Here is a 23,915-nt window from a genome sequence, read left to right on the forward strand (position 1 = left end):
CAAAATGAATGGTTAAATAAAGCTAACATTGTCCCCTGCTGGTTTTAGTTTGGTATCTAGAGAGAAATACTTGACTTAAGAAGTTTGCTGATGTTTTGACTCACTAAAAGTTCTAAAATCTGTGGATCCCTGCGGAACTTGTATTATCTTTCTGTTTCTTTCTGGCTGTAATCCTCAGTAGTGGTGTCCATCCATTTTCTTAAGTTCTCTCCTGTTGAAGTTCATGTTCAACTACCTATGACATCATGTCTGGTTGCTGAGGGCAACCAGACAGTCGGGACGTGACACACTCTCACTCTCTCTCTTTCCTCAGTATGTCAGACTTTCTCTCTTGCATAGATCTGCATGTTAAAACTACTTTTAACACATGTGAACTAGACCAATGCTCATTCCATCTGAAAAATGTAAAAATGGCTTACTCATCAGTCAGTAAGTTAAAAATGAAGAAGATAGTACGAATGACCCTCATTGATGTAAATGATGTGAGCTAAAGAAAACAACTTTTTCCCTCAGTGGAAATGTTGTAATCAGAAGTTTACTAGGATGCATCTAAAAGTCTTTTTTTCCCTCCAGAACTCCATGTGGCGGCACATATGTGGAATATTCTTTGCAATAAGCCACCAAGACAAGAACACGAATCTAATCTCACATACATTAGAGCTGCACATTAATCTGTGCTGTCATTCAATAATTCCAAAGCTATCCACCTTTTTCTTCAACGCAGAAGTAAGCCTATGGGTGAGACTTCCGGTTCACTAGCCGCTATACGTAAATAGCGAGGAGAATAACAACGTGCAGTAAATGGTAAAACTGTTTGCACTACAAACCAGTGTGTTCATAATTAAGATAATGCATTAAAATAATATGATAAGACACGCTAATTTTCAATATCAAGCAGCAAAATTAACTGTTTTGTACAGCTAAAAATAGCTGGACGTGGATGAGACCTGGAGCTAGACCCATATCATTTACAAATGGCCGCGCCCATTTTCACGTCAAGAAAAAGGTGGATAGGTAAAATAAATGTATTATATCTTTTGTAAGACACCATTATTTTATTTTTAAAGAAATGAGTACTTTTATTAAGCAAGGATGCATTAATTTGATTAAAAGTGAAGTGTGTTACACAATATATGTGACCCTGGACCACAAAACCAGTCATAAGGGTAAATTTTTCGAAATTGATATTTATACATCATCTGAAAGCTAAATAAGCTTTCCATTGATGTATGTTTGTTATGATAGGACATTATTTGGCCAAGATACAATTATTTGAAAATCTGGAATCTGAGGGTGCAAAAAATATCTAAATAGAGAAAATCGCCTTTGAAGTTGTCCAAATTAAGTTCTTAGCAATGCAAATTACTAATCAAAAATGAAGTTTTGATATATTTACAGTAGGAAATTTACAAAATATCTTCATGGAACATGATCTTTACTTAATGTCCTAATGATTTATATATATATATATATATAAAATAAAAATCTATAATTTTGACCCATACAATGTATTTTTGGCTACTGCTACAAATATAGCCATGCGACTTAGACCAGTTTGTGGTCCAGGGTCACACATATGTGTGACCCTGGACCACAAAACTGGTCTAAGTCGCATGAGTCGCTTAAAACATTAAAATATTACTGATCCCAAACATTTGAGCAGCGGTATATATATATATATATATATACCGCTGCTCAAATGTTTGGGATCAGTAATATTTTAATGTTTTTTAAGGGAGTCTCTTCTGCTCATCAAGGTTGTATTTATTCGATCAAAAATACAGGAGAAAAAAAACTGTAATATTGTGAAATCTTATTGCAATTTCTAATATTGGTTTCCTATTTTAATATACTTTAAAATGTAATTTATTTCTGTGACGCAGCACTGAATTTTCAGCATCATTCTTCCAGTCTTCAGTGTCACATGATCCTTCAGAAATCATTCTAATACGCTGATTTATTATGAGTGTTGAAACTGTTGTGCTGCTTCATATTGTTTTTTGGAACATGTGATACTTTTTTCTTTGATTCTTTGATGAATACAAAGTTAAAAGAGCAGCATTTGTTCAAAATAGAAATCTTTTCTAACAATATAAGTCTTTACTATGACTTTTTATTCATTTAACACATCCGTCCTGAATAAAAGTATTAATTTCTTAAAAAAAAAAAAAAAAAGAAAAAATGCACTGACCCCAAACCTTTGAATAGCATTGTATATTGTAACACAAAATGTATTTTTTAAATAAATGCTGTTCTTTTTAACTTTTTATTAATCGGAGAATCCTAAAAAAAAAATCTAAAAAAATCACAGGTCCCCCAAAGAATATGAAGCAGCACAACGGTTTCCAACATTGATTATAAATCAGCATATTACAATGATTTCTGAAGGATCATGTGACACTGAAGACTGAAGCAATGATGCTGAAAATTCAGCGCTGCATCACAGAAATAAATTATATTTTAAAGTATATTGAAATTTCCCTCACCATTGTAACGCGCTGCTTTTGCAAGGTATGAAAATGTTTCAGTTTTTATTTTACTTTTACGCCCTGAAGAAGATTTAACGGGTTCATCAAGTTCGCCGAAATTATCCATCCTCGATCACTTTTAGTCAGCTTTGACGAAACTCTTCTCAGCTAGCACGTCTTTTCAAAGTGAAAGTAGCCTTGTCACCTGCCCGGAATACAGCGTGCTGATTTGCTAAAATGGACTTATCAGCTTCTGTTCACAAACAGCAAGGGCGCTTGTCGGCTTCTGCAGTAAAAACGTGAACTCACAAAGCCCTGAAAGTGGACAATACCTGCTTTTTTGACAAATCGTGTTTAGGGTTCAGATCGTGCTATTTGTGGAGAATAATGCACGACAATCAGCTCTTTCTTTTTTAAAGTGGCAATTAGTTTTGCAAATAAACTCTTCATATATATATATATATATATATATATATATATATTCATATTGGCCATGACTGTATGTATATATGTATACCCTTAGTAAATATGATCAAAGTAGGCTGTGAAAATTAATCTGTATTGTTAATCCTTTTGTTCTTTTATTTTAAAAATTCACAAAAATCTAACCTTTCATTGGATAATAAGAATTTAAAATGGGGGGGAAATATCATTATGAAATAAATATTTTTCTCTAATACACATTGGCAACAATTAACGGCACCCTTTTATTCCATACTTTCTGAAACCTCCATTTGCCAGTTTAACAGCTCTAAATTTTCTCCTGTAATGCCTGATGAGGTTAGAAAACACCTGACAAGAGATCAGAGACCATTCCTTCACCTTTAGATTCCCAGCTCCATGTTGGTGCTTCTTCTCTTCAGTTCAGCCCACTCATTTTCTATAGAGTTCAGGTCAGAGGACTGGAATGGACTAGAATAAGATTTCTAACAGCGTCAGTCACTTATTGATTTTTTATCTGTTGGTATTTGATAGAATCCATGATGCCATGTGTCTAAACAAGATGTCCAGGACCTCCAGCAGAAATATAGGCCCACAACATCAAAAATACAGCAGTATATTTCATTGTACACATGGGGTACTTTTTATCCCTGTGTTCACCAAACCCATCTTGAGTGTTTGCTCAAAAAAGCTCATTTTTTAGTTTCATCTGACCATAGAAGCCAGTCCCATTTGAAGTTCCAGTCGTGTCTGATAACTGAATATGCTGGAGTTTGTTTTTGGATGAGCGAGGAGAATCTTTCTTGAAACCCTCCCAAACAACATGTGGTGATTTAGGTGCTGTTTGACTTTTTTTTTTTTTTTTGAGGTTTTCTGACCCCCAGACTCAACTATTTTCTGCAATTCTCCAGCTGTGGTCCTTGGAGAGTCTTTAGCCACTCAAACTCTCTTCCTCACCGTGCATTAGGATGATATAGACACACGTCCTCTTCCAGGCAGTTTCGTAACATTTTATGTTGATTGGAAATTCTTAATTATTGCCCTGATGGTGGAAATGGGAATTTTCACAGCTCTAGCTCTTTTCTTAAAGCCACTTCACTAATTTGTGAAGCTCAATTATCTTTTGCTGCACATCAGAAATATATTCTTTGGTTTTTCTCATTGTGATGGATGATTAAGGGAATTTGGGCTTTGTTTTCCGTCCTATTTATATTTCTGTGAAACAGGAAGCCATGGCTGGATAATTTCATGTTCATAATCACCCTGGAGTGCTCAAAATTGTGAATATGAATGGGAATATACTTCAGAGATATTTTACTCATAAGAATTTCTAGGGGTACCAATAATTGTCCAATAATAAAAAAAAACATTTATTTCAGAATGATATTTCCCCCCATTTTAAATTATCCAATTATTATTATCCAATGAAAGGTTAGATTTTTGTGAATTTTTTAATAAAAGATCAAAAGGATTAACAATGCAGATTAATTTTCACAGTCTTCTTTGATCATATTTTCCAAGGGTGCCAATAATTCTGACCACTACTGTATATAAGGGGTGTAACGGTACACAAATATGACGGTTCGGTACGTACCTCGGTTTTAATGTCACGGTTCAGTATGATTTCGGGACAGCAGGGGGAAAAACTAAACTTTTTTTTTTTTTTTAATAGTGGTTTACTGAACAAGTTGCTCTTTCTTTAAATACATTCAGTTATAGTTTAAATTTTCTTAGTGATAAAAATCTACCTCAGCTTATGCTTAAAACTACAGGGAGCTCTTTTACATTATAAGGTATTAAATAGGCCTAACAACTTAACCCAAATTTAAATTTAATTACTATTTATTTTTAAATAGATGATCAACACTCAACTTTAAAATAAATTATATGCAAACATGTACATTGCACATAATGCAGTTTTACATTACATTTACATTACATTACATTTACATTACAACTTATAAATAATTAAATTTCTAGGCAATTTGTTAAAATATATTCAATTACACACTGGCTGTCACAGCATGTTTCATAACAGAATAATTTAAACATACGTTAAATAATTAAGATTAACAGGTTTAGTAAAATATAATGAGTATATGGTGTAATATTTTGCGAAATGCTCCTCTCTAGACTTCATTTCTCTAGTGAACTAACGAGCTGTGGACACTGATGACTTGCTGAGGTAAATGAAATGCTACGTGACATTTTATTTCCATGCTGTTTTGTTGATGTCTTTCTGCGGTTTAAAGACTGATTGAGCAATTACATAAGGCATAAGATGTTCAGTCATGTTTATTCGCGTTCAAACTAGTAGTACAGAGGAAGGAATGATGGTGTTCACTCGCGCTCCTCTCTGCACAAGTCTGCGGCGCGTCACGGCTCAGACACGGGAACCGGAGCTGTCGAACAATTAATAGCATCCAAAATAAAAGTTTTTGTTTACATAATATATGTGTGTGTTTATATTTATTATGTAAATATAAACACACACATACATTATATATTTTGAAAATATATTTTGAAAGTATTTATATGACATATATTACAGATAAATATATTTAATATATAAACATAAAATATTTTTTCTTAAATATTAAAATGTATGTGTGTGTATTTATATAGAGATAAATATACACAGTACACACACATCTATTATGTAAACAAAAACTTTTCTTTTGGATGCGATTAATTGTTTGACAGCACTAATACATATTATATATATATATATATATATATATATATATATAATATTACATTTACAAAATATTACAAATATTTTATTAAATATTTTAATAATATTTCACAATATTAATATTTTACAGTATTTTGAGGAAATAAATGCAGCCCTGGTGAACCTAGGAAACTTCTTTCAAAAACATTGCAAATCTTACTGAGCTCAAACATAAAAAGATTCAAAAACTTAGAAAGTCAGTGTATATAATTGTACTAAAAGTAATGCAAAACAGACTTTCATTGCTGGTAGATTTTCTAAATTAAACTGCCATTAGCAGATGAGGCAAAAAGTAATTTTGTAAAGTAAAATTTTGGACGCTGCAAGTGTGTAAATGTGTATGCAGGACTTTATGACAGAAAAAAAGAGGACACTGTAAAGTCATACTTACTTTCTTACATAATAAATCTGATGAATCATAAGACATTTGGTTTTGGAATCAGTGAGGAGGAGGAGGAGGAGGAGGAAACAATTGTTTCCATGTGTATGGTCTTATTGTTAGTGCTTGTGGTTTTTGTAGCTGGTGCGAGTGGGAACACGGCCACAAAATCCATTTGAAATGATCAGCGTGTCCCTCAGCAAACCCCCAGAGAGCCGCTGACTGCTACCAACCACACGCACTTAACAGCGCACAGACCCACGATACTCGCTGATCAAAAACACATGATTGATGGATGGACTGAAGAGGCTGCTATTTTCAATTTAAAGGAATATTCTAGGGTATTTTCGACTTAATGTCTACGCACCACATCTTTAGCATGATGTTGATTAGCACAGACTCATCCCTCAGCGTGTATAAACAAACAGGACATGCGTTTACAGTAAATACACTTTCAGTGGAAGCCTACCAGACAAACAGGCCCGAGGGTCTGAACGCAAAAATGTGCAGCAGCTCGTATTTGTGTTTGAGTGAAATCAAAATGGACACAATGCTCCGCGGCTTGCTTGCTAAGCTTCAATTGAAACTGTATTTACTGTAAACATGTTTCCCATTTGTTTATGCACACATTATCTGTGGTAAGCTAATCAACAGCATGCCACACATGTCCCTAAAGTAAATCTGCATGTGTGCATGTACCTGAGTCTGCTGTGGGATGTTCAGAAAGTTGTTGTCCCGTGATCCGATGCCGACAAACCTGTTGGAAGCTGTGGAGCCTGGCGCTGGGTATGCTGCTGGGACACACACACGTCTATCAGCATTCACAGCTGTGATTTTTGTGTTTGCATTGTAAAGATTTCAATAAGAAGCTTGTATTTTAATTACTGCCACTAAAATGTAAAAAAAAAACAAGTGACTTGAAGGTGAAGTGCGCATTAGCGGCACTAAATGGGACTGCAATCACTTTGACTAAATCAAGGAGTCAAGGTTTGGTTGGATAGCACTGGCCAATTAGCACCTGCTGGTCGATTACGAAACTACACAATTACAAGAGCAAACTGTCTCTTTTTACATCGAAAGTTCCAGTTTACCAGTCAGTAACCAGCAGGTATGGGACATACTGATTGGAATTATTTTTTAATATTAATTATATAAAAAATTATATTTAAAATGAAAAATATTCTTAAATATTAGACATTTAATTCTAGCAGATGTTTTGATGCTGACCGATTGTTTTTGGAAACATATAATGGACTTTATGTTTTCTGCTTCCTTTAATGACACAGCTTAGGATATTCACTATTGAAAGGCTTGGCACTAAGAACCCATAATCAAACATAAGCAAGCGCACCAGCCAAAAAACTGTCATTGAGATGAATGGGAATGCTAATGGATGGATTTCTCTAGGTATTATAGTCCTTCTTAGACCAACGGCAGACAGAATGAATGTCTGAAATATGTCTGAAATATTTTTTTTAATTCAGTTCTATGTCTGTCGCTGGTTGCACAGAAATCTTTAACAGTAGTAAGACTATCTTTAACACCAGCATCAACCGATTTATAGAAAATAGATTACTCTCCTTGGAGTACTATGATAACTAAATTTGCATGCTCAGTATGAAGCTGGAGCCATTTATAGATGCCATGAAGATTAAACTGCAGTTTGGGATCAAGGATTTGAAGGAAAAATTGTTGGGGTGGGAGGGAGAATTTCAACTGAAAAAAAAAAATCTGACTTTCAGTTAAAAACATAAATTCACTTTCAAATTCAAATGTCAAATTCAGGGCAGTTGTGCAGGGGTTGGGGGGTAATTTGAACTGAGAAAAAAAAAAAAAAAAGCCAAAATGTAAAAAAATTCAAACATTTTTAAATTCACTTTCAAATTCAGGGCAGTTGTGCGGAGTGGACTCCATGGGGTATGAGAAGCATTTATATGTTTGCAGAAGTGTTTAAATGTGTTTGTGTGTGTGTGATTTTCTTAATATGACTGAAAAAGGCTGCTGCTGTGTGTAAAAGCACCGAAAGATGGAAGGTAAAAAAAATGGAGGGATACAACAGGTTGAGACCGATACACCATTCCATAGATATGAAATGAACGAATGTGAAAAACACAGAAAGAAAAAGAACATTCACAAGTGAGAATGGAAAAAAAAGGAAGGGGTGATCTTCTCAAAGGTTTGCTCAACCAGGCTCCTCCTTCTGCCCACCCGCCCTGCTGACAGCACCCGACACACACACATCCCAAGCAAAGACCCACAACCCAGTGCCGCCGCTCTCACACACTGCCAGACACATTACAAATCCCTTCACCTGCACGTCTACACACATTTCCTTTTTGTATTTAGCTTGAAGTGTCAATGGAAAGGCGCTCTCGCTGAATGTGGGGCGTCATTTTTTGTTTGTTTGTTTGGAGTCCATGCCAGCTGCCCTGAATTTGATCTCTTGAAGGAAGAAAAGAAAGAAAGGAAAATGAAAAGTGAGAGTGATGAGGAGGGAGGCTGATCTATGGGAATGATTGGCTGATGTTCTTGCTTGGTTTCAGCCAATGAGAGGCAGCGGAGTGTCTCCATCCCCATTCAATTGCAAAAGTCAGTGACTGATTGCAATCGGATAAATAAATGAAAAAGCAGGATGAAAGGGAATAGAATGAGAAAAATGAACAAAGAAAAAAGTCGGATGGAGAAGAGCAGGGCATCTAAAGCCAGAAATATACTTCACGCAAGTATGCAAACAGGAATGCATGATCTTTTACATATTATTAGTGTGTGTTATTGTGGCGTTAACAAATTTGGGTACTCAAGGGGGCGCGGGAGTTTCCTTAGAAAAGCCTGTTGTTTTATTATCCAGATAGCTAAATATAAAAGATATTTTTACGCAAATGCCCGCGATCCGCTCTGAAACATTTTGAAACGCAGCTAGAACTATTTGCGTACTTGCGTAGGGCATGTTTCGGGCCTAATGGTCAAAAATCGTGGTTCTATCACTCAAAGAGTTGATGAGTTATTTTCAACGCAGCGGTAATGGGGCGTTTTCGAGGGCTCTGGTGGGTCTGGTGCTTGAGCGGACACTTACAGGGCGAGGCCGGGGAGCCGACTCCGCTCTCGGGGTGTGTGTGGCTGGGTTTGTGCTCGGGCAGGGGGAGGGGCATCGGCACCGGCCGCGCTACCGGAGGAGGAGGAGGTGGCAGTAAGAAGGAGCCGGGCAGTTTGTTCTGACCGCTCCCGTTAGGCTGCAGATACACACACACACACACATACAGATGGTGAGGGGGTGAAAGAGGCACACGCGCGCACACACACAGAGATACATGTGGAGGCGTGCAATCACAAAGGGTGAGATTGGAATGTTACAAACGTACAAAGACATTCAAAAATTAATAAACATACACCGAGTTACTAAAGTGTCATGAAACAGGCCATTTTAGTTCAGATCAGTTTCAAAAAATGCAAAAAACAAAGGGAGCAGCAAACACACCTATTTCACTAACAGACTTTTTGCTAAACTCCCCGTAAAATTTCTGATTTCGGTCTCCACAGTTAATCATGCTACTGCATTTTCTTTCTTTCTTTTTTTAATGGCAGACTAAGCCATTTTCACCAACCTACATTAGGTTAATATTAAATATTTGTAAGAAAAAAATATTTTTTATTAATTCATAATTTTTATAATAATTACATTTATTAAATTATTATTATTTAATGATGTTATCATCATCATGTTATCATATCTGAATTAATATTTATTTTCAATAATCCATACTATAAAAGTAAATGGGGACTGGGGCTGCTGAGCTACAAAAAGGACATAAAAGCATCATAATAATAGTTCATATGACGTACATAACATTTCCATTCTTGTGAAGTCTTGTGATTTTCATGAATTAAGCTTCCCCTTATTTTTTGGAAAATAATATAATTTAATATAACAAATAACTATACACTTATATGGCTTATAATGTGTCCTGCACCACTTTTCAAATAATTTTCAAGATACAGATCTACATCACATCCATACCATGAATCTTTGATTTTAAACCAAGAGGAAGAAAAACCTAACACAATCATTGTAGACACTACCATATCTGTTTCAAAAAAGTGTTTTAGTGTTTCATGACACTTTGTATAACAAATGAGGCGATGAAACTGAAATCAAATCAAGATAAACAGAGACTGTCAAGTGTTAGATAATGAAGAGAAAGAGAAAGAAAGAGAGGAGTAAGAGAGAGGGACTTTAGCAGAGATGTGTGTCAGAGTGTGTGTGTGTGTATGTCCACTGGTGCTGTGTGAATCATGATTGTGTGTGTGTGTGTGTGTGTGTGTGTGTTACCTGTGCCCCCGGCTGCCCCGAGCCGTCAGCACAAACGAACTGGACGAACTCTTTGAGTGGGTCCTGATGGTGGTGATAACGGATGGTGGGGTGGGTGAAGTATGGACTGGACTGCTGGATGATGGAGGGAGCAGGAAAATGAAGGGCAGAGGCTGAGGCACGCGGACTCCCTGAGAAAGAGAGAGAGAAAGAGTGAGTGAAGTGTGTGAGAGAGACATAGTGTATTGTACTATTAGAGATATTAGAATTTGTGTGTTCTCATATAACCCTAAATTCTTCGACTTTGTCTCTCTTTAAATATCCTAACCTAAGAATAGCTCATCAAAAAAGTAACATTTTGACATTATTTATTTGACATTTATTCATCCTCATTTACACAGGTATTTTCCATATAATCAATGTGAATTGGGACTGGGGCTCCAAGAAGGAAGAAAAAGTGCCATAAAAGTCATTCATATGACTCATGTGCTACATTTTAAGACTTCTGAACTCATACTGAACTGACTTTTTAAAGGAAACCTCCTTAAAGACTCTTAATTTCATGTTTAATTAAAAATATGTTTTAATTAAATAGTCTGGGGTCAGTAAGATTTTAAAAATGCTTTTGAAAAGAAGTCTCTTCTGCTCACCAAGGCTGCAATTTTTTGCTCAAAAATACAGTAAAACCGGTAATATTGTGAAATAATATTACAATTTAAATTAGCTTTTTTCTATTTGAATATATTTTAAACTGTAATTTATTCCTGCAATGCAAAGCTGAATTTTCAGCATCATTACTCCAGTCTTCAGTGTCACATGATCATTCAGAAATCATTCTAATATGCTGATTTGCTCAAGAAACATTTCTTATTATTATTATCAATGTTGAAAACAGTTGTGCTGCTTCATAGTTTTGAGAAAACAGATTTTTTCCCCCATGTTTTTATGATGTATATAAAGTTTAAAAAAACAGCATTTTATTTGAATCAGATCTTTGGTAAATTATTTTATTGTCACGTTTAATGAATTTAATGCATCCTTGCTGAATAAAACTGACCCAAACTTTTGAGCAGTAGTGTACGTCTTCAGAAGAATGGACTACATTAATAGTGCCTTTTTCTTTTGTCATTTCTGCACCTTGATAGCTCCAGTCCCCATTCACTTCTACTGTATGAAAAAGAGCAGCTTGGACATTCTGCATAACATCTATTTTTGTGATCCACATAAGTCATACAGGTTTGGAATGATATGAGGATGAGTATATGACACAATTTTCATTTTTAGCTGAACTGTTTCTTTAAATGCCATTTTCACCGTACTCTTTTTCCTCTTTATCTATCTCATCCTGTCCTTCTTTTTTTGTCTATCTCCAACTCCCTCTTTTTCTTCAGTCTTTCTTTTTTTGGGGGGGCTTTTTAATCTCATTAGGTACTGGGCAGGAGCCAGGCGCTATGGGGTGCCAACAAACACACACACACACGCAAACGCACTCATAAACGCCCTCACACACACAAACAAAAACGGTATCTTCTCAATCTCCACAAGAGTTATTCATCACTCACAAAAGCAAACCACAGTATCTCTTTAACAACAGCGGCCAACATCCATCCATAACTCACACAAACGCATTAGAAACGGCAGCGGGACTGTCTTTCTCATGTGCATGCAGTCTGCCCTCGTTTCCCGGCCTAACGCAAACCTTGCTTTTTCCACTGTCTCGACTCTACATAAACATTCAAACCAGAAGCGTCTGCCGGAGAAAAACTTCCATAGTCACACGCACGTATAATCCATTTAAAGCTGCTGCTCTCTGTCCCGCTGACCTTTACTTGATTAGGGCTGCAGCCGGACCCGAACGGATAGCAATTCTGCTTTTCCCAGGGCCATCGGATCGGATTAAACATCCGGGACGTCAGGGAGAACACGAGAGGGAGCTTTGAATCGCTCTCCTTTGGGTGAGAATGGAGACGTTTCGAGTGGCCTGCGAGACTGCAGTCTTAATGCCTCTGAATATCATCGTTTTACTGACGGGATTTTCATGGCGCTCCGAATGCGCCTGCCAAGAGCAGCCCGATAAGAGCACCCCCCCCCCATTATCACCCCCACATACGCATGCTCTCCTTCACATTTTGTCCTGTGCCAATATGAATGACAGCATGTCTGAATAACAAGCAACATGCTCGCTGGCTAATTTTAAAAACGGAGAGAGCGAACCGTAGTTTTTATATACGAATCTCTTGGTCACGCATCTGTTACGCATTGGGAAGCTTTCTAAATGTTCCCTCGTGGCTTCCCCCGTTTGCGTCTCCGTCCCTCTCCTTCTCTTTTCTTCGACCGCAAATAGTCTCTGGTAATTCAAAAGGAAGTTGAAATGAGAATGTTTGAAATGAGAACGAAATGAGCGAATCACGTCTCTGACATTCAGATGAGAGCTCTGCACACTGTTGTTTAATTGTTAAATGAGCACCGTTCATCACAAAGAGCAGTACGATTGTCCTGGTAATAGAGGAAAATGTCACATTACAGAGAATATTTTTAGTATGGATTCTGGTTCTAATTTGCTTCTTTTAACAATTCTGATTTATTATTGATTCTTTTTAGTAATTCTGAACAGTACATTTTTGTGGAAAAATAAAAACAGTTCTTCATGCATTTACTGCCCTCAGCAGCCTGTTGCCAAATTATCAGATAATTTAAGATTTCAACAGAACAGACATAAATCAAAAACAATTTAATACAATTCTTGCAAAAGGCTTGAGTTTATAGTTTAACGCTAACTGAAATAAAACAAAAAAATAGTCTTAAAAACCTTAAGAACAACATAACAGTATTCTTCGGTGTATTGTGGAGTCAGAGACAAGCAATTAATAACTTGCAATTCAGAATTAATTTTTTGATTGATTTTGATTCAATAAAAAGAACTGACTCATAAGAGTCACTCATAAGGCTACACAGATTTTAGTAGCAAATACAGCTAAACAGTGGTATGAGAAACACTGTCAAGAGTATTTTAGTATGATTTTCATCCACACTGAACACTTCATCAACTGTTAAGGAGCACCAAAATTCATTAAAAATAGATAAGAATCAATTCTTTAACCCAAACAAGAGTTTAAAACTCCACTGCATGTGCACAGGATTTCACAGAACATCTTTTACATGATATCTTTTATGATGAAATGTAATAAAATGTAGGTCACACATTCGAAGAAACACGAGAAACCATCCAGAAAAACACACTTGAGAAATGGAGGTAAAAGCTGTGGATGAAATGATGATGATGAGTGAAGAGAGGAAAAGATGGAGAGCAAGAGGGAACGTGGATGGATGGTGTCGTTCATGAACTGTGGCAGCTCCTTACTCTCTCTGTCTCTCTGCCCAGCCAATCAGAGGCCTCCATCAATAACTCGCCACTGTTTAGAGCCAATCAAATGCCACTGAGGGCAATTTTGGACTAGTGTGGTGCCATAATAGGACTTTTGGACCAATCAGAAGCCTACGCTGCAATCTAATACTTAAATCCCTCCTTTCCCCCTCCGTTCTGTCTCTCTCTCTCTCTCTCTCCCTGCTGGAGTGTGTCTGTCTCACCTGGTCTCACGCCTGCCAGCATGGGCAGCGGGTGGTGTGTGAAGGCCATTCGGGGGGACCTCGTCTGTGCTGACAGGGCGCTGAAATCGAATTTCCCCGCTGGCTTCTTTAGAGACCCAGGAGAGGACAGCCCTGCCAGAAACCACACGTCAACAACAACAACAGCAGGAGGGCACAGCACACACCAATCAAACACTCACTGACTAGCTCAACTAACTAACTCAACTACTCCTTAAATGATCATTGTTGGGTTTTGAAGGGATACAATATGTACTGGTCATTTTTGATAGAATTCTGACGACAAAAATGTTTATATTTTAAATAGTTAATATTTTTATATTAGGTCATTTTTGGATAATCTAGATTTTTGGATAAGATACTTCATATTAAATTATGTTCTCCAGTTCTTTGTAATTTGATCAACGAGTTCTTATATTTTTTAAAATAAAAATATTAATAATAAATATGCAATATAAAACTTTAAAAAACTTTTTAAAAAAATAATATTTTAATTACTATTTGGTAATGCCAATTTTTGAATAATATAGTAAATAAAACAAATGATACTTCATCATATTTCATTATGTCCCCTATTTATTTGGAACTAGAGTTCTACAAGTTCTAATATTTTCAATATTGACAATAATACCTAATAATATAATGAAAATTTTTAATGAAAAAGGTTTTATCAGTGCAAAAACAGTTTCACATTACAAAACACTCAAATTAAATAACTGAAAATAGTGTAATTAATATTAACAAACTGATAGTTTTGACTCTAAAATCTGATTGGATGAACCACATTGCAAAATATCCGATATTCACACACCTGTGAACAAGTTGCGACATTGCTTGCCAAGCATAAACGACTAAACTCAGCTTCACAACTCCTTTAAAAATACAAGTTATTCGTCTTGACTTGTTTAGGTCACGTTCTGCCTTGTATTTTCACATTCCTCCATGTTTCTTTGCCGCCCTTAATGTGTAAATAACGTAAAGCAGTCCTGACCACAAATAGCCATGCAAATATAGCCTGTAGCTGTACAAACGTTGACACATTTCTACCGTGTGCATTATATAGCATCATACCACCCAACCGTAGTCTTCTGTAAGTGTTCCTTAACTATTAAATTAGCAACACCTCAACTGGTTCAATCCATCACCAGAAAGATGAAAGAGAGATGAAAATAACATGAAAAGGTGAGAAATTGCAGGAGAAAGTGATAACAGAGCAGGGATGGCTCATAATTGGAAGATAACCAAAACACACACACAGATAAAGAGTCCTCCTGGCACCCATTGCTCAGTGTTACTCATACACACACACACACACACGCTTAAACTTCACTTCAGTTTGATGCTATTTTTTCCTCTCTACATTACAAGGCATTAAATCCCATTTCAGCTTAATTCCCCTTTCTCAGTTCACTTTCGAGTGCATTTGTTCTTGCATGTGTGTATGTGTGTGTGTGCCAGAGAGAACACCCGTGTGTGTGGGAGTGTGCAAATGCGTGTGAAAGTGTTAAGTCTGTATATGTATATTTATCACAAAATGTGTACACATGCACACAACACACTCTCGCCTCCTGCTTCTTTTGAAATAAGAATTTGATGTACTATAAAAATAATATATTCAAAGATTCTCAGTGCAAAACATTTAGGAAAACGTCTACGAATGCAAACTAGTTCATTTTGAAGCTTGTTTGGGACCCTCTGACAACATTTGGCATGTTTGAAATTAATAGTGCACTTAAATTCCCATTTAAAAATTTGTTGTTGGTAAGATTTTTACACTTACCAAGGCTGCATTTATCTGATCAAAAATAAAGTAAAAACATTAATAATGTGAAATATTATTACAATTTAAATGAACTGTTTTCTATTTGAATATATTTTGCGTTAAGCTAACTGAGACTTGTTATACAACTTGCATATCATTGCTCTTATGTTGATTTTGATTGTTTCCATTGTCCTCATTTGTAAGTCGCTTTGGATAAAAGTGTCTGCTAAATGATTAAATGTAAATGTACATTTTAAAATGTAATTTATTCCTGTTGCTAAAGCTGAATTTTCAGCATCATAACTCCAGTCTTCATAGTCACAGGATTCTTCAGAAATCATTTTGATATGCTGATTGGCTGCTCAGAAATCATTTACCATCATCCATGTTGAAAACAGTTGTGCTGCTTTATATTTTATGGAAACCATGATATATTTGACTTTTTTTTTTTTTTTAATAGAAAAGAACAGCATTTATTTGAAATGAAAATCTTTCGTAACATTATAAATGTCTTTACTGTCCCTTTTTGGTCAATTTAATGCATCCTTGCTGAACAAAACTATTCATTTCTGTAGACAAATAAATTATTTGAACGTGCAGTAGCTAACTGCATGTACTAGCTAACTGCACCATGCTAACCAGTCAAACGTTTACCCACTGGTTAACACAGTGAAAGGGTCAGAGCGAGGCAGGGAAAAAATGATTGTGCAAAACAAAATAATACTTCTGGTGCTGGAAACCTCTGCATAAATGTAAATCATAAGAAAAAAATTAACCACTTAAAAAGCCCTTTTCTTAAAAACGTTCAAAGGTTTGAAATGAAAAGCATTGCTTTCTGATTATGACATTCACACACAAATGCAGAGCAGATGTCTCCCACTACTGTAGATACACGGAAGCGCCATCTGGGACCAGAACACAGACTGAGAGTGTGTGTATGTGTGTATATGTGTGTGTGTGGCTAATGCTTGGACAGAAGGTGCACCTGTGTAGTGTTTGTTTGCGTGTATGTTTCTCTGACTTCGGCTGTCCCATCTGGGCTCCTCCAACACTACTAGCTGATTGTGACCACAGAGATCATTTAGTTTAGTGTCTAACATACTGCCAACAGCTAAAGCGCCCATTGTTGAATCTAAACTTTTCATATTATACTGAATAATATGGAGAATTATTATTAAAAGTAACTTTAATGACATTAAACAAAAAAAAGTTATCAATAATGTGAAAAACTGACTCCAAACAACACATATAATGTCAACATCTGATGCCCTACTGCCCTGACACTAACCTGTCTACTCCCACTACTTGTGTACATGTGTAAGTGTGTGTAGTATGTATTCTAACCATGGTAAGGAAACTGCACACCATCATTTTCATGTTTTATCTTCCTCTCTTGAACACTCGTCAAATGGTGCTGCACTGCAACTGGAGAAGGGAATTATTAACACGAGAGGTGGGAGGAAGAAGGGGAAAACAATGTGTTGAGATCATGAACATAATGCAATTTATCTCTTTTGCACTGATATGACACTGATACCCAGTCTAGACCCATTCAACACATTTCCATTGAAGAAAGGATTTCAGTTTCAATTTTAGACTCAAAATACCTTCTTAGACTGGCTTCTCGATGGTCTTATATCAGAAACCATCAGTGCCTGGCATGCCAATATCTCTCCTATTACAGAATAATTCATTGGGATCCTAGAACTGCATATTTTTTTTCCATGTTGTATTTATTTTCATGACATTTGGTTCCAATAACAGTTCTTGCATGGTTTTTAAAATCAAATTCAAGTCTTTTTAAACCTGTTCTTAGTCTTTCCTTCCTGTGACAGGGTGGCCCACAAAGAAGCTACAAAAGTTTACATTGAATTAAAAAAAGATTACATCCATAATGCAGGACTTTTTAAATTCTAAACTAGCCTGAAATATACTGAGACTCTTATTTTGAAATGTCTATGATTTGCAAATTCCAGCTACACATTCATCTACAACATATAAGCAAAATAAAGTAAATATAGTCAATTCATCAACAGTAAATCATAAACAATCTATTGGCATAAGTATGTGGTATTCATTGATTGCAAACTGTCCTGCAACTGCAATCCAGTAGAATGCACAACAGTGCCAAGATTTGACTTTGAACTTGCAGTTCAATAATCACATTAGGCTGTGTCATGATTCCTGTTTTTCCATCCCCAAATTTAAGACCTCTTAAATGACTACTGCTATATCATTTAAGACTTTTGTGTCCTTATTTTTTTTTTTTTTATATTTTAAACTGAATTTAGGACATTTTAACACTTTTTAAAGGAATAGTTCACCTAACAATGAAAATTTGCTGAAAATTCACACTCAGCTCATCCAATTATGTACTCAAATGACCATTTGGCAAGAAGCAATGGTTTAAAAACGCATTAATGATGGATTTCTTTCCAACAAACATGCAGCTTTTCGCTTCATAAGATGTTAATTGATGAACTGGACTGGTGTGGATTATTGTGATGTTTTTATCAGCTGTTTGGACTCTCATTCTGAGCAAGTGATGTAATGCTAAATTTCTCCAAATGTGTTCCAGTGAAGAAATGAACTCATATACATCTTGGATGGCCTGAGGGTAAGTAGATTTTCAATTTTGGGTGAACAATTCCTTTAAGGATTTGTTGGGACCCTGTTTTGAACACCATATGTTTATAGACATTTTATGTTGTACCATAGTCATTTATGTCTCCAATCAGCTCTCAGGTCAGTGGAAATGTAGGCTGGTTTTTAAAGATGACTGCTACAGTGTCGCAGATCCCACAGTCGAGACCAGACTCTGGTATCAGCACCATTTCAGTGTAAAAGGCGTGCTCACCTGCATCGACATCATTCGGCCAGCCGCTGGACTGGGAGCTGGTGCCGGCCGGAGAACGACTGTAGAAGACATCATCGACAGGACTCTCCATCTCACTGTCATCTATAGACTTACGCTTATTAGAGCTACAGAGAGAGACAGAGAGACCAAGAGAGGGGTTAATCAATATACCTGTGACCGATTCCTGTAGACCGATAGAGAGAAACACAGAAAAAGTGCAGAAACACAGAAGACTGTGACAGACTTAGTACCTCCGAGGAAGACTGGCGTACAGCTCCACCTCAGACCTACAGCGCAAGAAGAATGACAGACAAAGGGGAAACAGAAGGAAGGACAAAAAGGAGAGCAAGACGGATCAAATTTCCACTGAAGAGAAACGGGCACAAAGAGCAGTTATATGGGTGTATGTGTGTTCACCTTGTGGATGGAGGAGAGGCAAGTGAACGTCTGCCGAGTGCTACTTGGTTGATATTGTAGTAACCGGGACTTTCCAGATCCGCAAGAGAGAAATTAGGACCTGATGCTGTTGCAACGGGGGCTGCGGAAGAGACAAACATGTCAAAGTTTGAACTGTAAAAACTAAAACTTAAATATCATATAGAGAGAGAAGTTACTAATAAATATGCCAAATTAATATTAGATGTATTTACTACCCCATCAATGCCAAATCTGGATATTACAACGTGCTTAACGACAGCATCGCTTTTTTTAGTAACTTTTACAACAAATTTATGGAACTCTAAGGCTGATTAAGATACAGTAACCTAACAAATCAGAATATCAAATCAGCATTTTGAGTCAGCCATAATAACTTCAGTGAGTGGGTGAGAGTCCTCTGTTTGATTTGGTCTGTTTAACCAAACTGTTCCACTGATTCATTAATAAGAATTCAACAATTAAGCGATTTGTTCATGAATTGGGCAAAGCAAAGAAAAATATGCTGTTCATTTAAGAAAACACTAGCATGTGTTACAGTACTTACTCTGAGACACTCGTACCAGCTCGGCTACGTTCCACACCCCTGAAGTCACAAAGCAGTCCTGAAAACTCAGATGTCCTGCAGAAAGAATACAAATTCACATGCCTCACCCAACTGAAACATGGGCTCTGTGATAAGAGACCAGTACCACATGCATCCAGCATCAAAATATAATGCTTAATTTATACAAAGACAATAACAACAAGTATCTTGTGTTTCATACAAAAGCTGGCCAGTTAATTGTAGTCTAACACTTGCTTGTGTGATCGCTGTACCCAAGTAAGAGGTCAGAAATTAATATTCACTATGGATGCATTAAATTGATCAAAAATGACAATTAAAAAAACTAGGGATGCTCTGATCGATTGGCCGGAGATCGGACTCGGCCAATAATCACATTTTATGACTCGATCGGTACTCACTACACTTGGCCGATCTCACGAACCGATCGCAATTTGATAACGTCAGCACGTGAAGACGTACATGATGCGTGGGGATATAAATGATTTGGCACCGCAGTCATGTCATCACTGGTGTGGAAATGCTATGACGTTTCGAGAAACAATGAAAACTTTGCTATTTGTCATGTATATTTTGGCGTCACTGCATGCGTCTGCGGCGCGTTATGGCTCCATGGGAGCCGGAGCCGGAGCTGATCGCGGCTGCTCTAGTTAGTGCTTCAGTTTATATCAGCCACGGCGCGGCATGTTTCTGAAGTGGCTCTCCGCGCTGCTTGGCTAAAAATAGTCTTTTGTGAGTTGTCACAGCGTGGAGGACGGAACAAAACCTCGTCGGAGCCGTTAAGGGGTAACGGTAACATAATAAGCTGATCGTGGGCTGCTTTTAAATGAATATTTATTTATAAAACAAAAGATCTTCTTTGGCCATATTAGCCCACTCAATAGCATTAACACAGGCTTTACTCCTTTCAAACTTTATCTGGAATGTCACCATTTCTGTCACTGCAACTTCCCGATCAGACGAGAAAACACACAAATTAAATCGTCTGCCTGATGAAAAAATGTTTTAATTAATTAAAAACTGTATTAATTTTTTATATACAAAAATGTATTTTGTCCTGCTCAGACTTGTATTAGACAATGTTTAAGTAACATCAGACTTCTCAATTTTAGGAGATTAAATGTTTATTTTGTCCTCCACAGTTTACTATTGGATAATGTTTAAATAAACCTTATGGGTTGCATCAGACTGCTTCATTTTGTTTTTATTTATTTTTGTCTTATATTAAGGTATCCTGATATACATAATGTTATGCATAAACCCCATTTTAAAGGCATATTGAAATGTTCACTATATAAGGAATAATTTTTGCGATTATTTATATAACATTATTACATATGTTACATAAAGCTTGAAGCATCAGAATCGGCATCGGTATCAGCCGATCACCATGACAAGAAATCGGTACTCGGTATCGGCTGCAAACATCCTGATCGGAGCATCTCTAGTAAAAACATGTATATTATTAAAAAAGATTTCTACTTAAATACTGTTCTTTCTGAACTTCCTATTCATTAAAGAATCTTTTAAAGAAAAATTGTATCACAGCACAACTGTTTTCAATATTGATATTGATAATAATAAGAAATGTCTCTTGAGCAGAAAATCAGCATATTAGAATGACTCCTGTAGGATCATGTGACACTGAAGACTGGAGTACTGATATTGAAAATTCAGCTTTGATCACAGGAATAAATTGCATTTTAAAATACATACAAACAGAAAACACTTATTTTAAATTGTAATATTATTTTACAATTTTACTGTATTTTTGATTAAATAAATGCAGATTTGTTAAGTGTAAGAGACCTTTTTGAAAAACATTAAAAAATATCTTAGAGACTCTGAACTTTTGGATGGTATAACATATGTTTCTCACCGTTTGGTGGGGGTTTGATGTCCGACTCTCCTTGTTGATTGGAGTTGTCTGATTGCCCAGATTCTGCATTGAGAAAGAGAGAAAAGATGCATATAAATGGCAGAAAATGGCTCATATTCAATTACTACTGTTCACATTGGATTGTTCAATGATGTTTAGGCACTTGGATACAACAACACAGCGAGCAGATATTGTCGAGCCACGTAAACACGAGAGAGAGAGAAAATGAGAAACAAGTGTCTGAGTACATATGCATGAAAGTGTGCGTTATCAGCACAGTTTATGGCAGGCTGCGTGTGCATGTGTGTTTGTGGAGGTGTTTATCGGGCGGCTGTAGGTGATAAGGGAACACACTGGCTCATGCCAGCATGATTTGATAGAGTGTGTAGAGATTAGGACAAATACACTCGCACAAACAAAAGAACAGCAGTCTGAACGGAGGAGAAAGAGCAAGACGATTTCTTTTTTCTCTACATTTAGCGTGTTGTCTCCATCTCTCTCTGTCTGTCGCTCTCTCTTTCTCTTTTTCTGGAGTCCTGGCAGCCATTTTAGTCTTTGGCAGCCATCTTAGTATTGGCGGTGCACACACATTCCTGCTAGCTGACAACACACACACACACACACACACACACACACACACTGGATAAACATAGGCCCAAACCCATGAACAAGGCTGGAAAATGTGTACAGTAGGTTGTGTTTCACATGGCATACAGCATCCCAAGTCCTGTTTAAGCTCACCGACGCTCAGACTGAGAGTAAAAGCTCTGCCACAAAGAGTCCATAAGTCATTCAGTCTCAATGAGTGTTGGAGATTTTCCGCGATATGAGCAACAGCTACTATTTGAATTCGAAAGAAGCCCAGGCTGGTGTTACTCTTTCAAACGCATCACGTATTTGTCATTTTGGAGCTTGGCAGCAGCTGTCACACTTTCAATTATCAATATAAAAAAAAAAAAGAGCAGCTGGGATGTTCTTCAAAATTTCACCTTTTGTATTCCATGTAGGGAAGAAATTCATGCATGTTTGTAAGCAAATAATGACTGAACTTGAGAACTTTGTGATCTTTTGATACAGTGTCAAAAGTTACATATACATACAGATTGGTGCAGACTGTAAACACTGTAACTGATTTCACCAACACACAAATTTCCAAAAACATATTCATACAATATGTACTGTTCATCTAGAGCAGCTTCATGCTCCTATTGTTTCTGAAGTGGCATCGCTGCCAGTCCTGACTCTCCTAGTGTGCTCTAGTAGGTGAGAAAAGACAACCAAAAGAGGGAAAATACTATTTTAACTACTTCTTAACTATTTCTGTAATGTGTTAGGTCATTAAAACCCCCAACCTAACTTCATTATTACAATTAAAAATTATTTTTTTCTATTTAAGTATTTTTTAATGTAATTTATTCCTGTGATCAAAGCTGAATTTTCAGCATCATTATTCCAATCTTCAGTGTCACATGATCCTTCAGAAATCATTCTAATATGCTGATTTACTCAAGAAACAGTTCTGATTATGTTGAAAACAATGATACATTATTTCAGGATTCTATGATAAATAGAAAGTTCAAAAGAACAGCATTTATTTGAAATGGAAATCTTTTGTCGTTACTATCACTTTGGATCAATCTAATGTGCCCTTGCTGAAAAAAAGTATTAATTTCTTTAAAAAATAATTACTGAGACCATTGTTTTGAACAGTAGTGTGTATAATTTTCTTTAAGCAAAAATGTTTTATTTATGTTTCTGTTGTTTTAGGTAAAATGTTATCTTGATATGCTTTTAGAACAGAATAGACCTTACATGTTTGAACAATAGTTTAAAACAAGCAAATGTGCATTTTCATTTCACAGACATTTTGTCTCATAGAAAAAGTTACTAGTTTAGAGCGACATGAGAATTTTTTCATCTTCACAGACTGAATAACCTTTAGAAGGTGTGACTTCAGTGTCATCCAAAAATGATGAACTACAGTGAACATTATTTACTCACTCTCATGTCAGTCTAAGCATCCATTCATCTCTTTGACTTCCCGTCTTAGGTATTATTAGTTTTTTTTTTTTTTTTTTTTTTTCTTAAAAGAGCTGCTTATTAATTTTATAAAAGTGGGCCATATAAATCATAACTCTTCTGAAGTCATAATGACAGCTTTGTGTGAGGAGCAGACTAAAACTTCTTCAACAATTTTATTCACTCATAGTCTTTCCATCCTCTGCAGCTGTCAAATGAAATTTGGTGCACGTTGCATCAAGTTTAATGATTACAAGTGAGTAGATGTCCATACATGTCCTTTTTATTATAATGTATAATGACTTTAGGTGCGTGTATGCTTGTGCCTATAAAACGGCTCTCTCTGTGTCTCTCTTTTTCTGACCCAAACAGATGTTAAACCCCATACAGCCTCTTTTTCATCGCCCCCTCCCTCCTTCCCTGTTTATCAGCATGCAGTTGGGTTTCGCTTAAGAGGTTTAGCA

The 23,915-nt window shown here is 36.4% G+C and overlaps 1 protein-coding gene across 20 annotated transcripts in view; it reads right to left on the bottom strand.

The window, feature by feature from the left end:
- Positions 1-23,915, bottom strand: part of LOC131537249 (nuclear factor 1 X-type-like) — a 109,711-nt gene that overhangs the window by 4,374 nt on the left and 81,422 nt on the right. For 7 of the 20 annotated variants that reach the window (XM_058770573.1, XM_058770625.1, XM_058770593.1 and 4 more), the window contains 10 exons: positions 21,433-21,495; positions 19,536-19,610; positions 18,971-19,091; positions 18,805-18,840; positions 18,554-18,678; positions 17,041-17,121; positions 13,917-14,048; positions 10,350-10,519; positions 9,096-9,252; positions 6,722-6,816 (listed from right to left, as the gene is read on the bottom strand). In XM_058770573.1, the coding sequence (XP_058626556.1) occupies positions 6,722-6,816; positions 9,096-9,252; positions 10,350-10,519; positions 13,917-14,048; positions 17,041-17,121; positions 18,554-18,678; positions 18,805-18,840; positions 18,971-19,091; positions 19,536-19,610; positions 21,433-21,495 (1,055 nt within the window). The remainder of the gene's footprint in view (positions 1-6,721; positions 6,817-9,095; positions 9,253-10,349; positions 10,520-13,916; positions 14,049-17,040; positions 17,122-18,553; positions 18,679-18,804; positions 18,841-18,970; positions 19,092-19,535; positions 19,611-21,432; positions 21,496-23,915) is intronic. The other 13 variants (XM_058770585.1, XM_058770685.1, XM_058770580.1 and 10 more) reach the window with 12 other exon arrangements.

Source organism: Onychostoma macrolepis, chromosome 01 (genome assembly GCF_012432095.1).
Source record: "Onychostoma macrolepis isolate SWU-2019 chromosome 01, ASM1243209v1, whole genome shotgun sequence".
Lineage (NCBI taxonomy): Eukaryota > Metazoa > Chordata > Actinopteri > Cypriniformes > Cyprinidae > Onychostoma > Onychostoma macrolepis.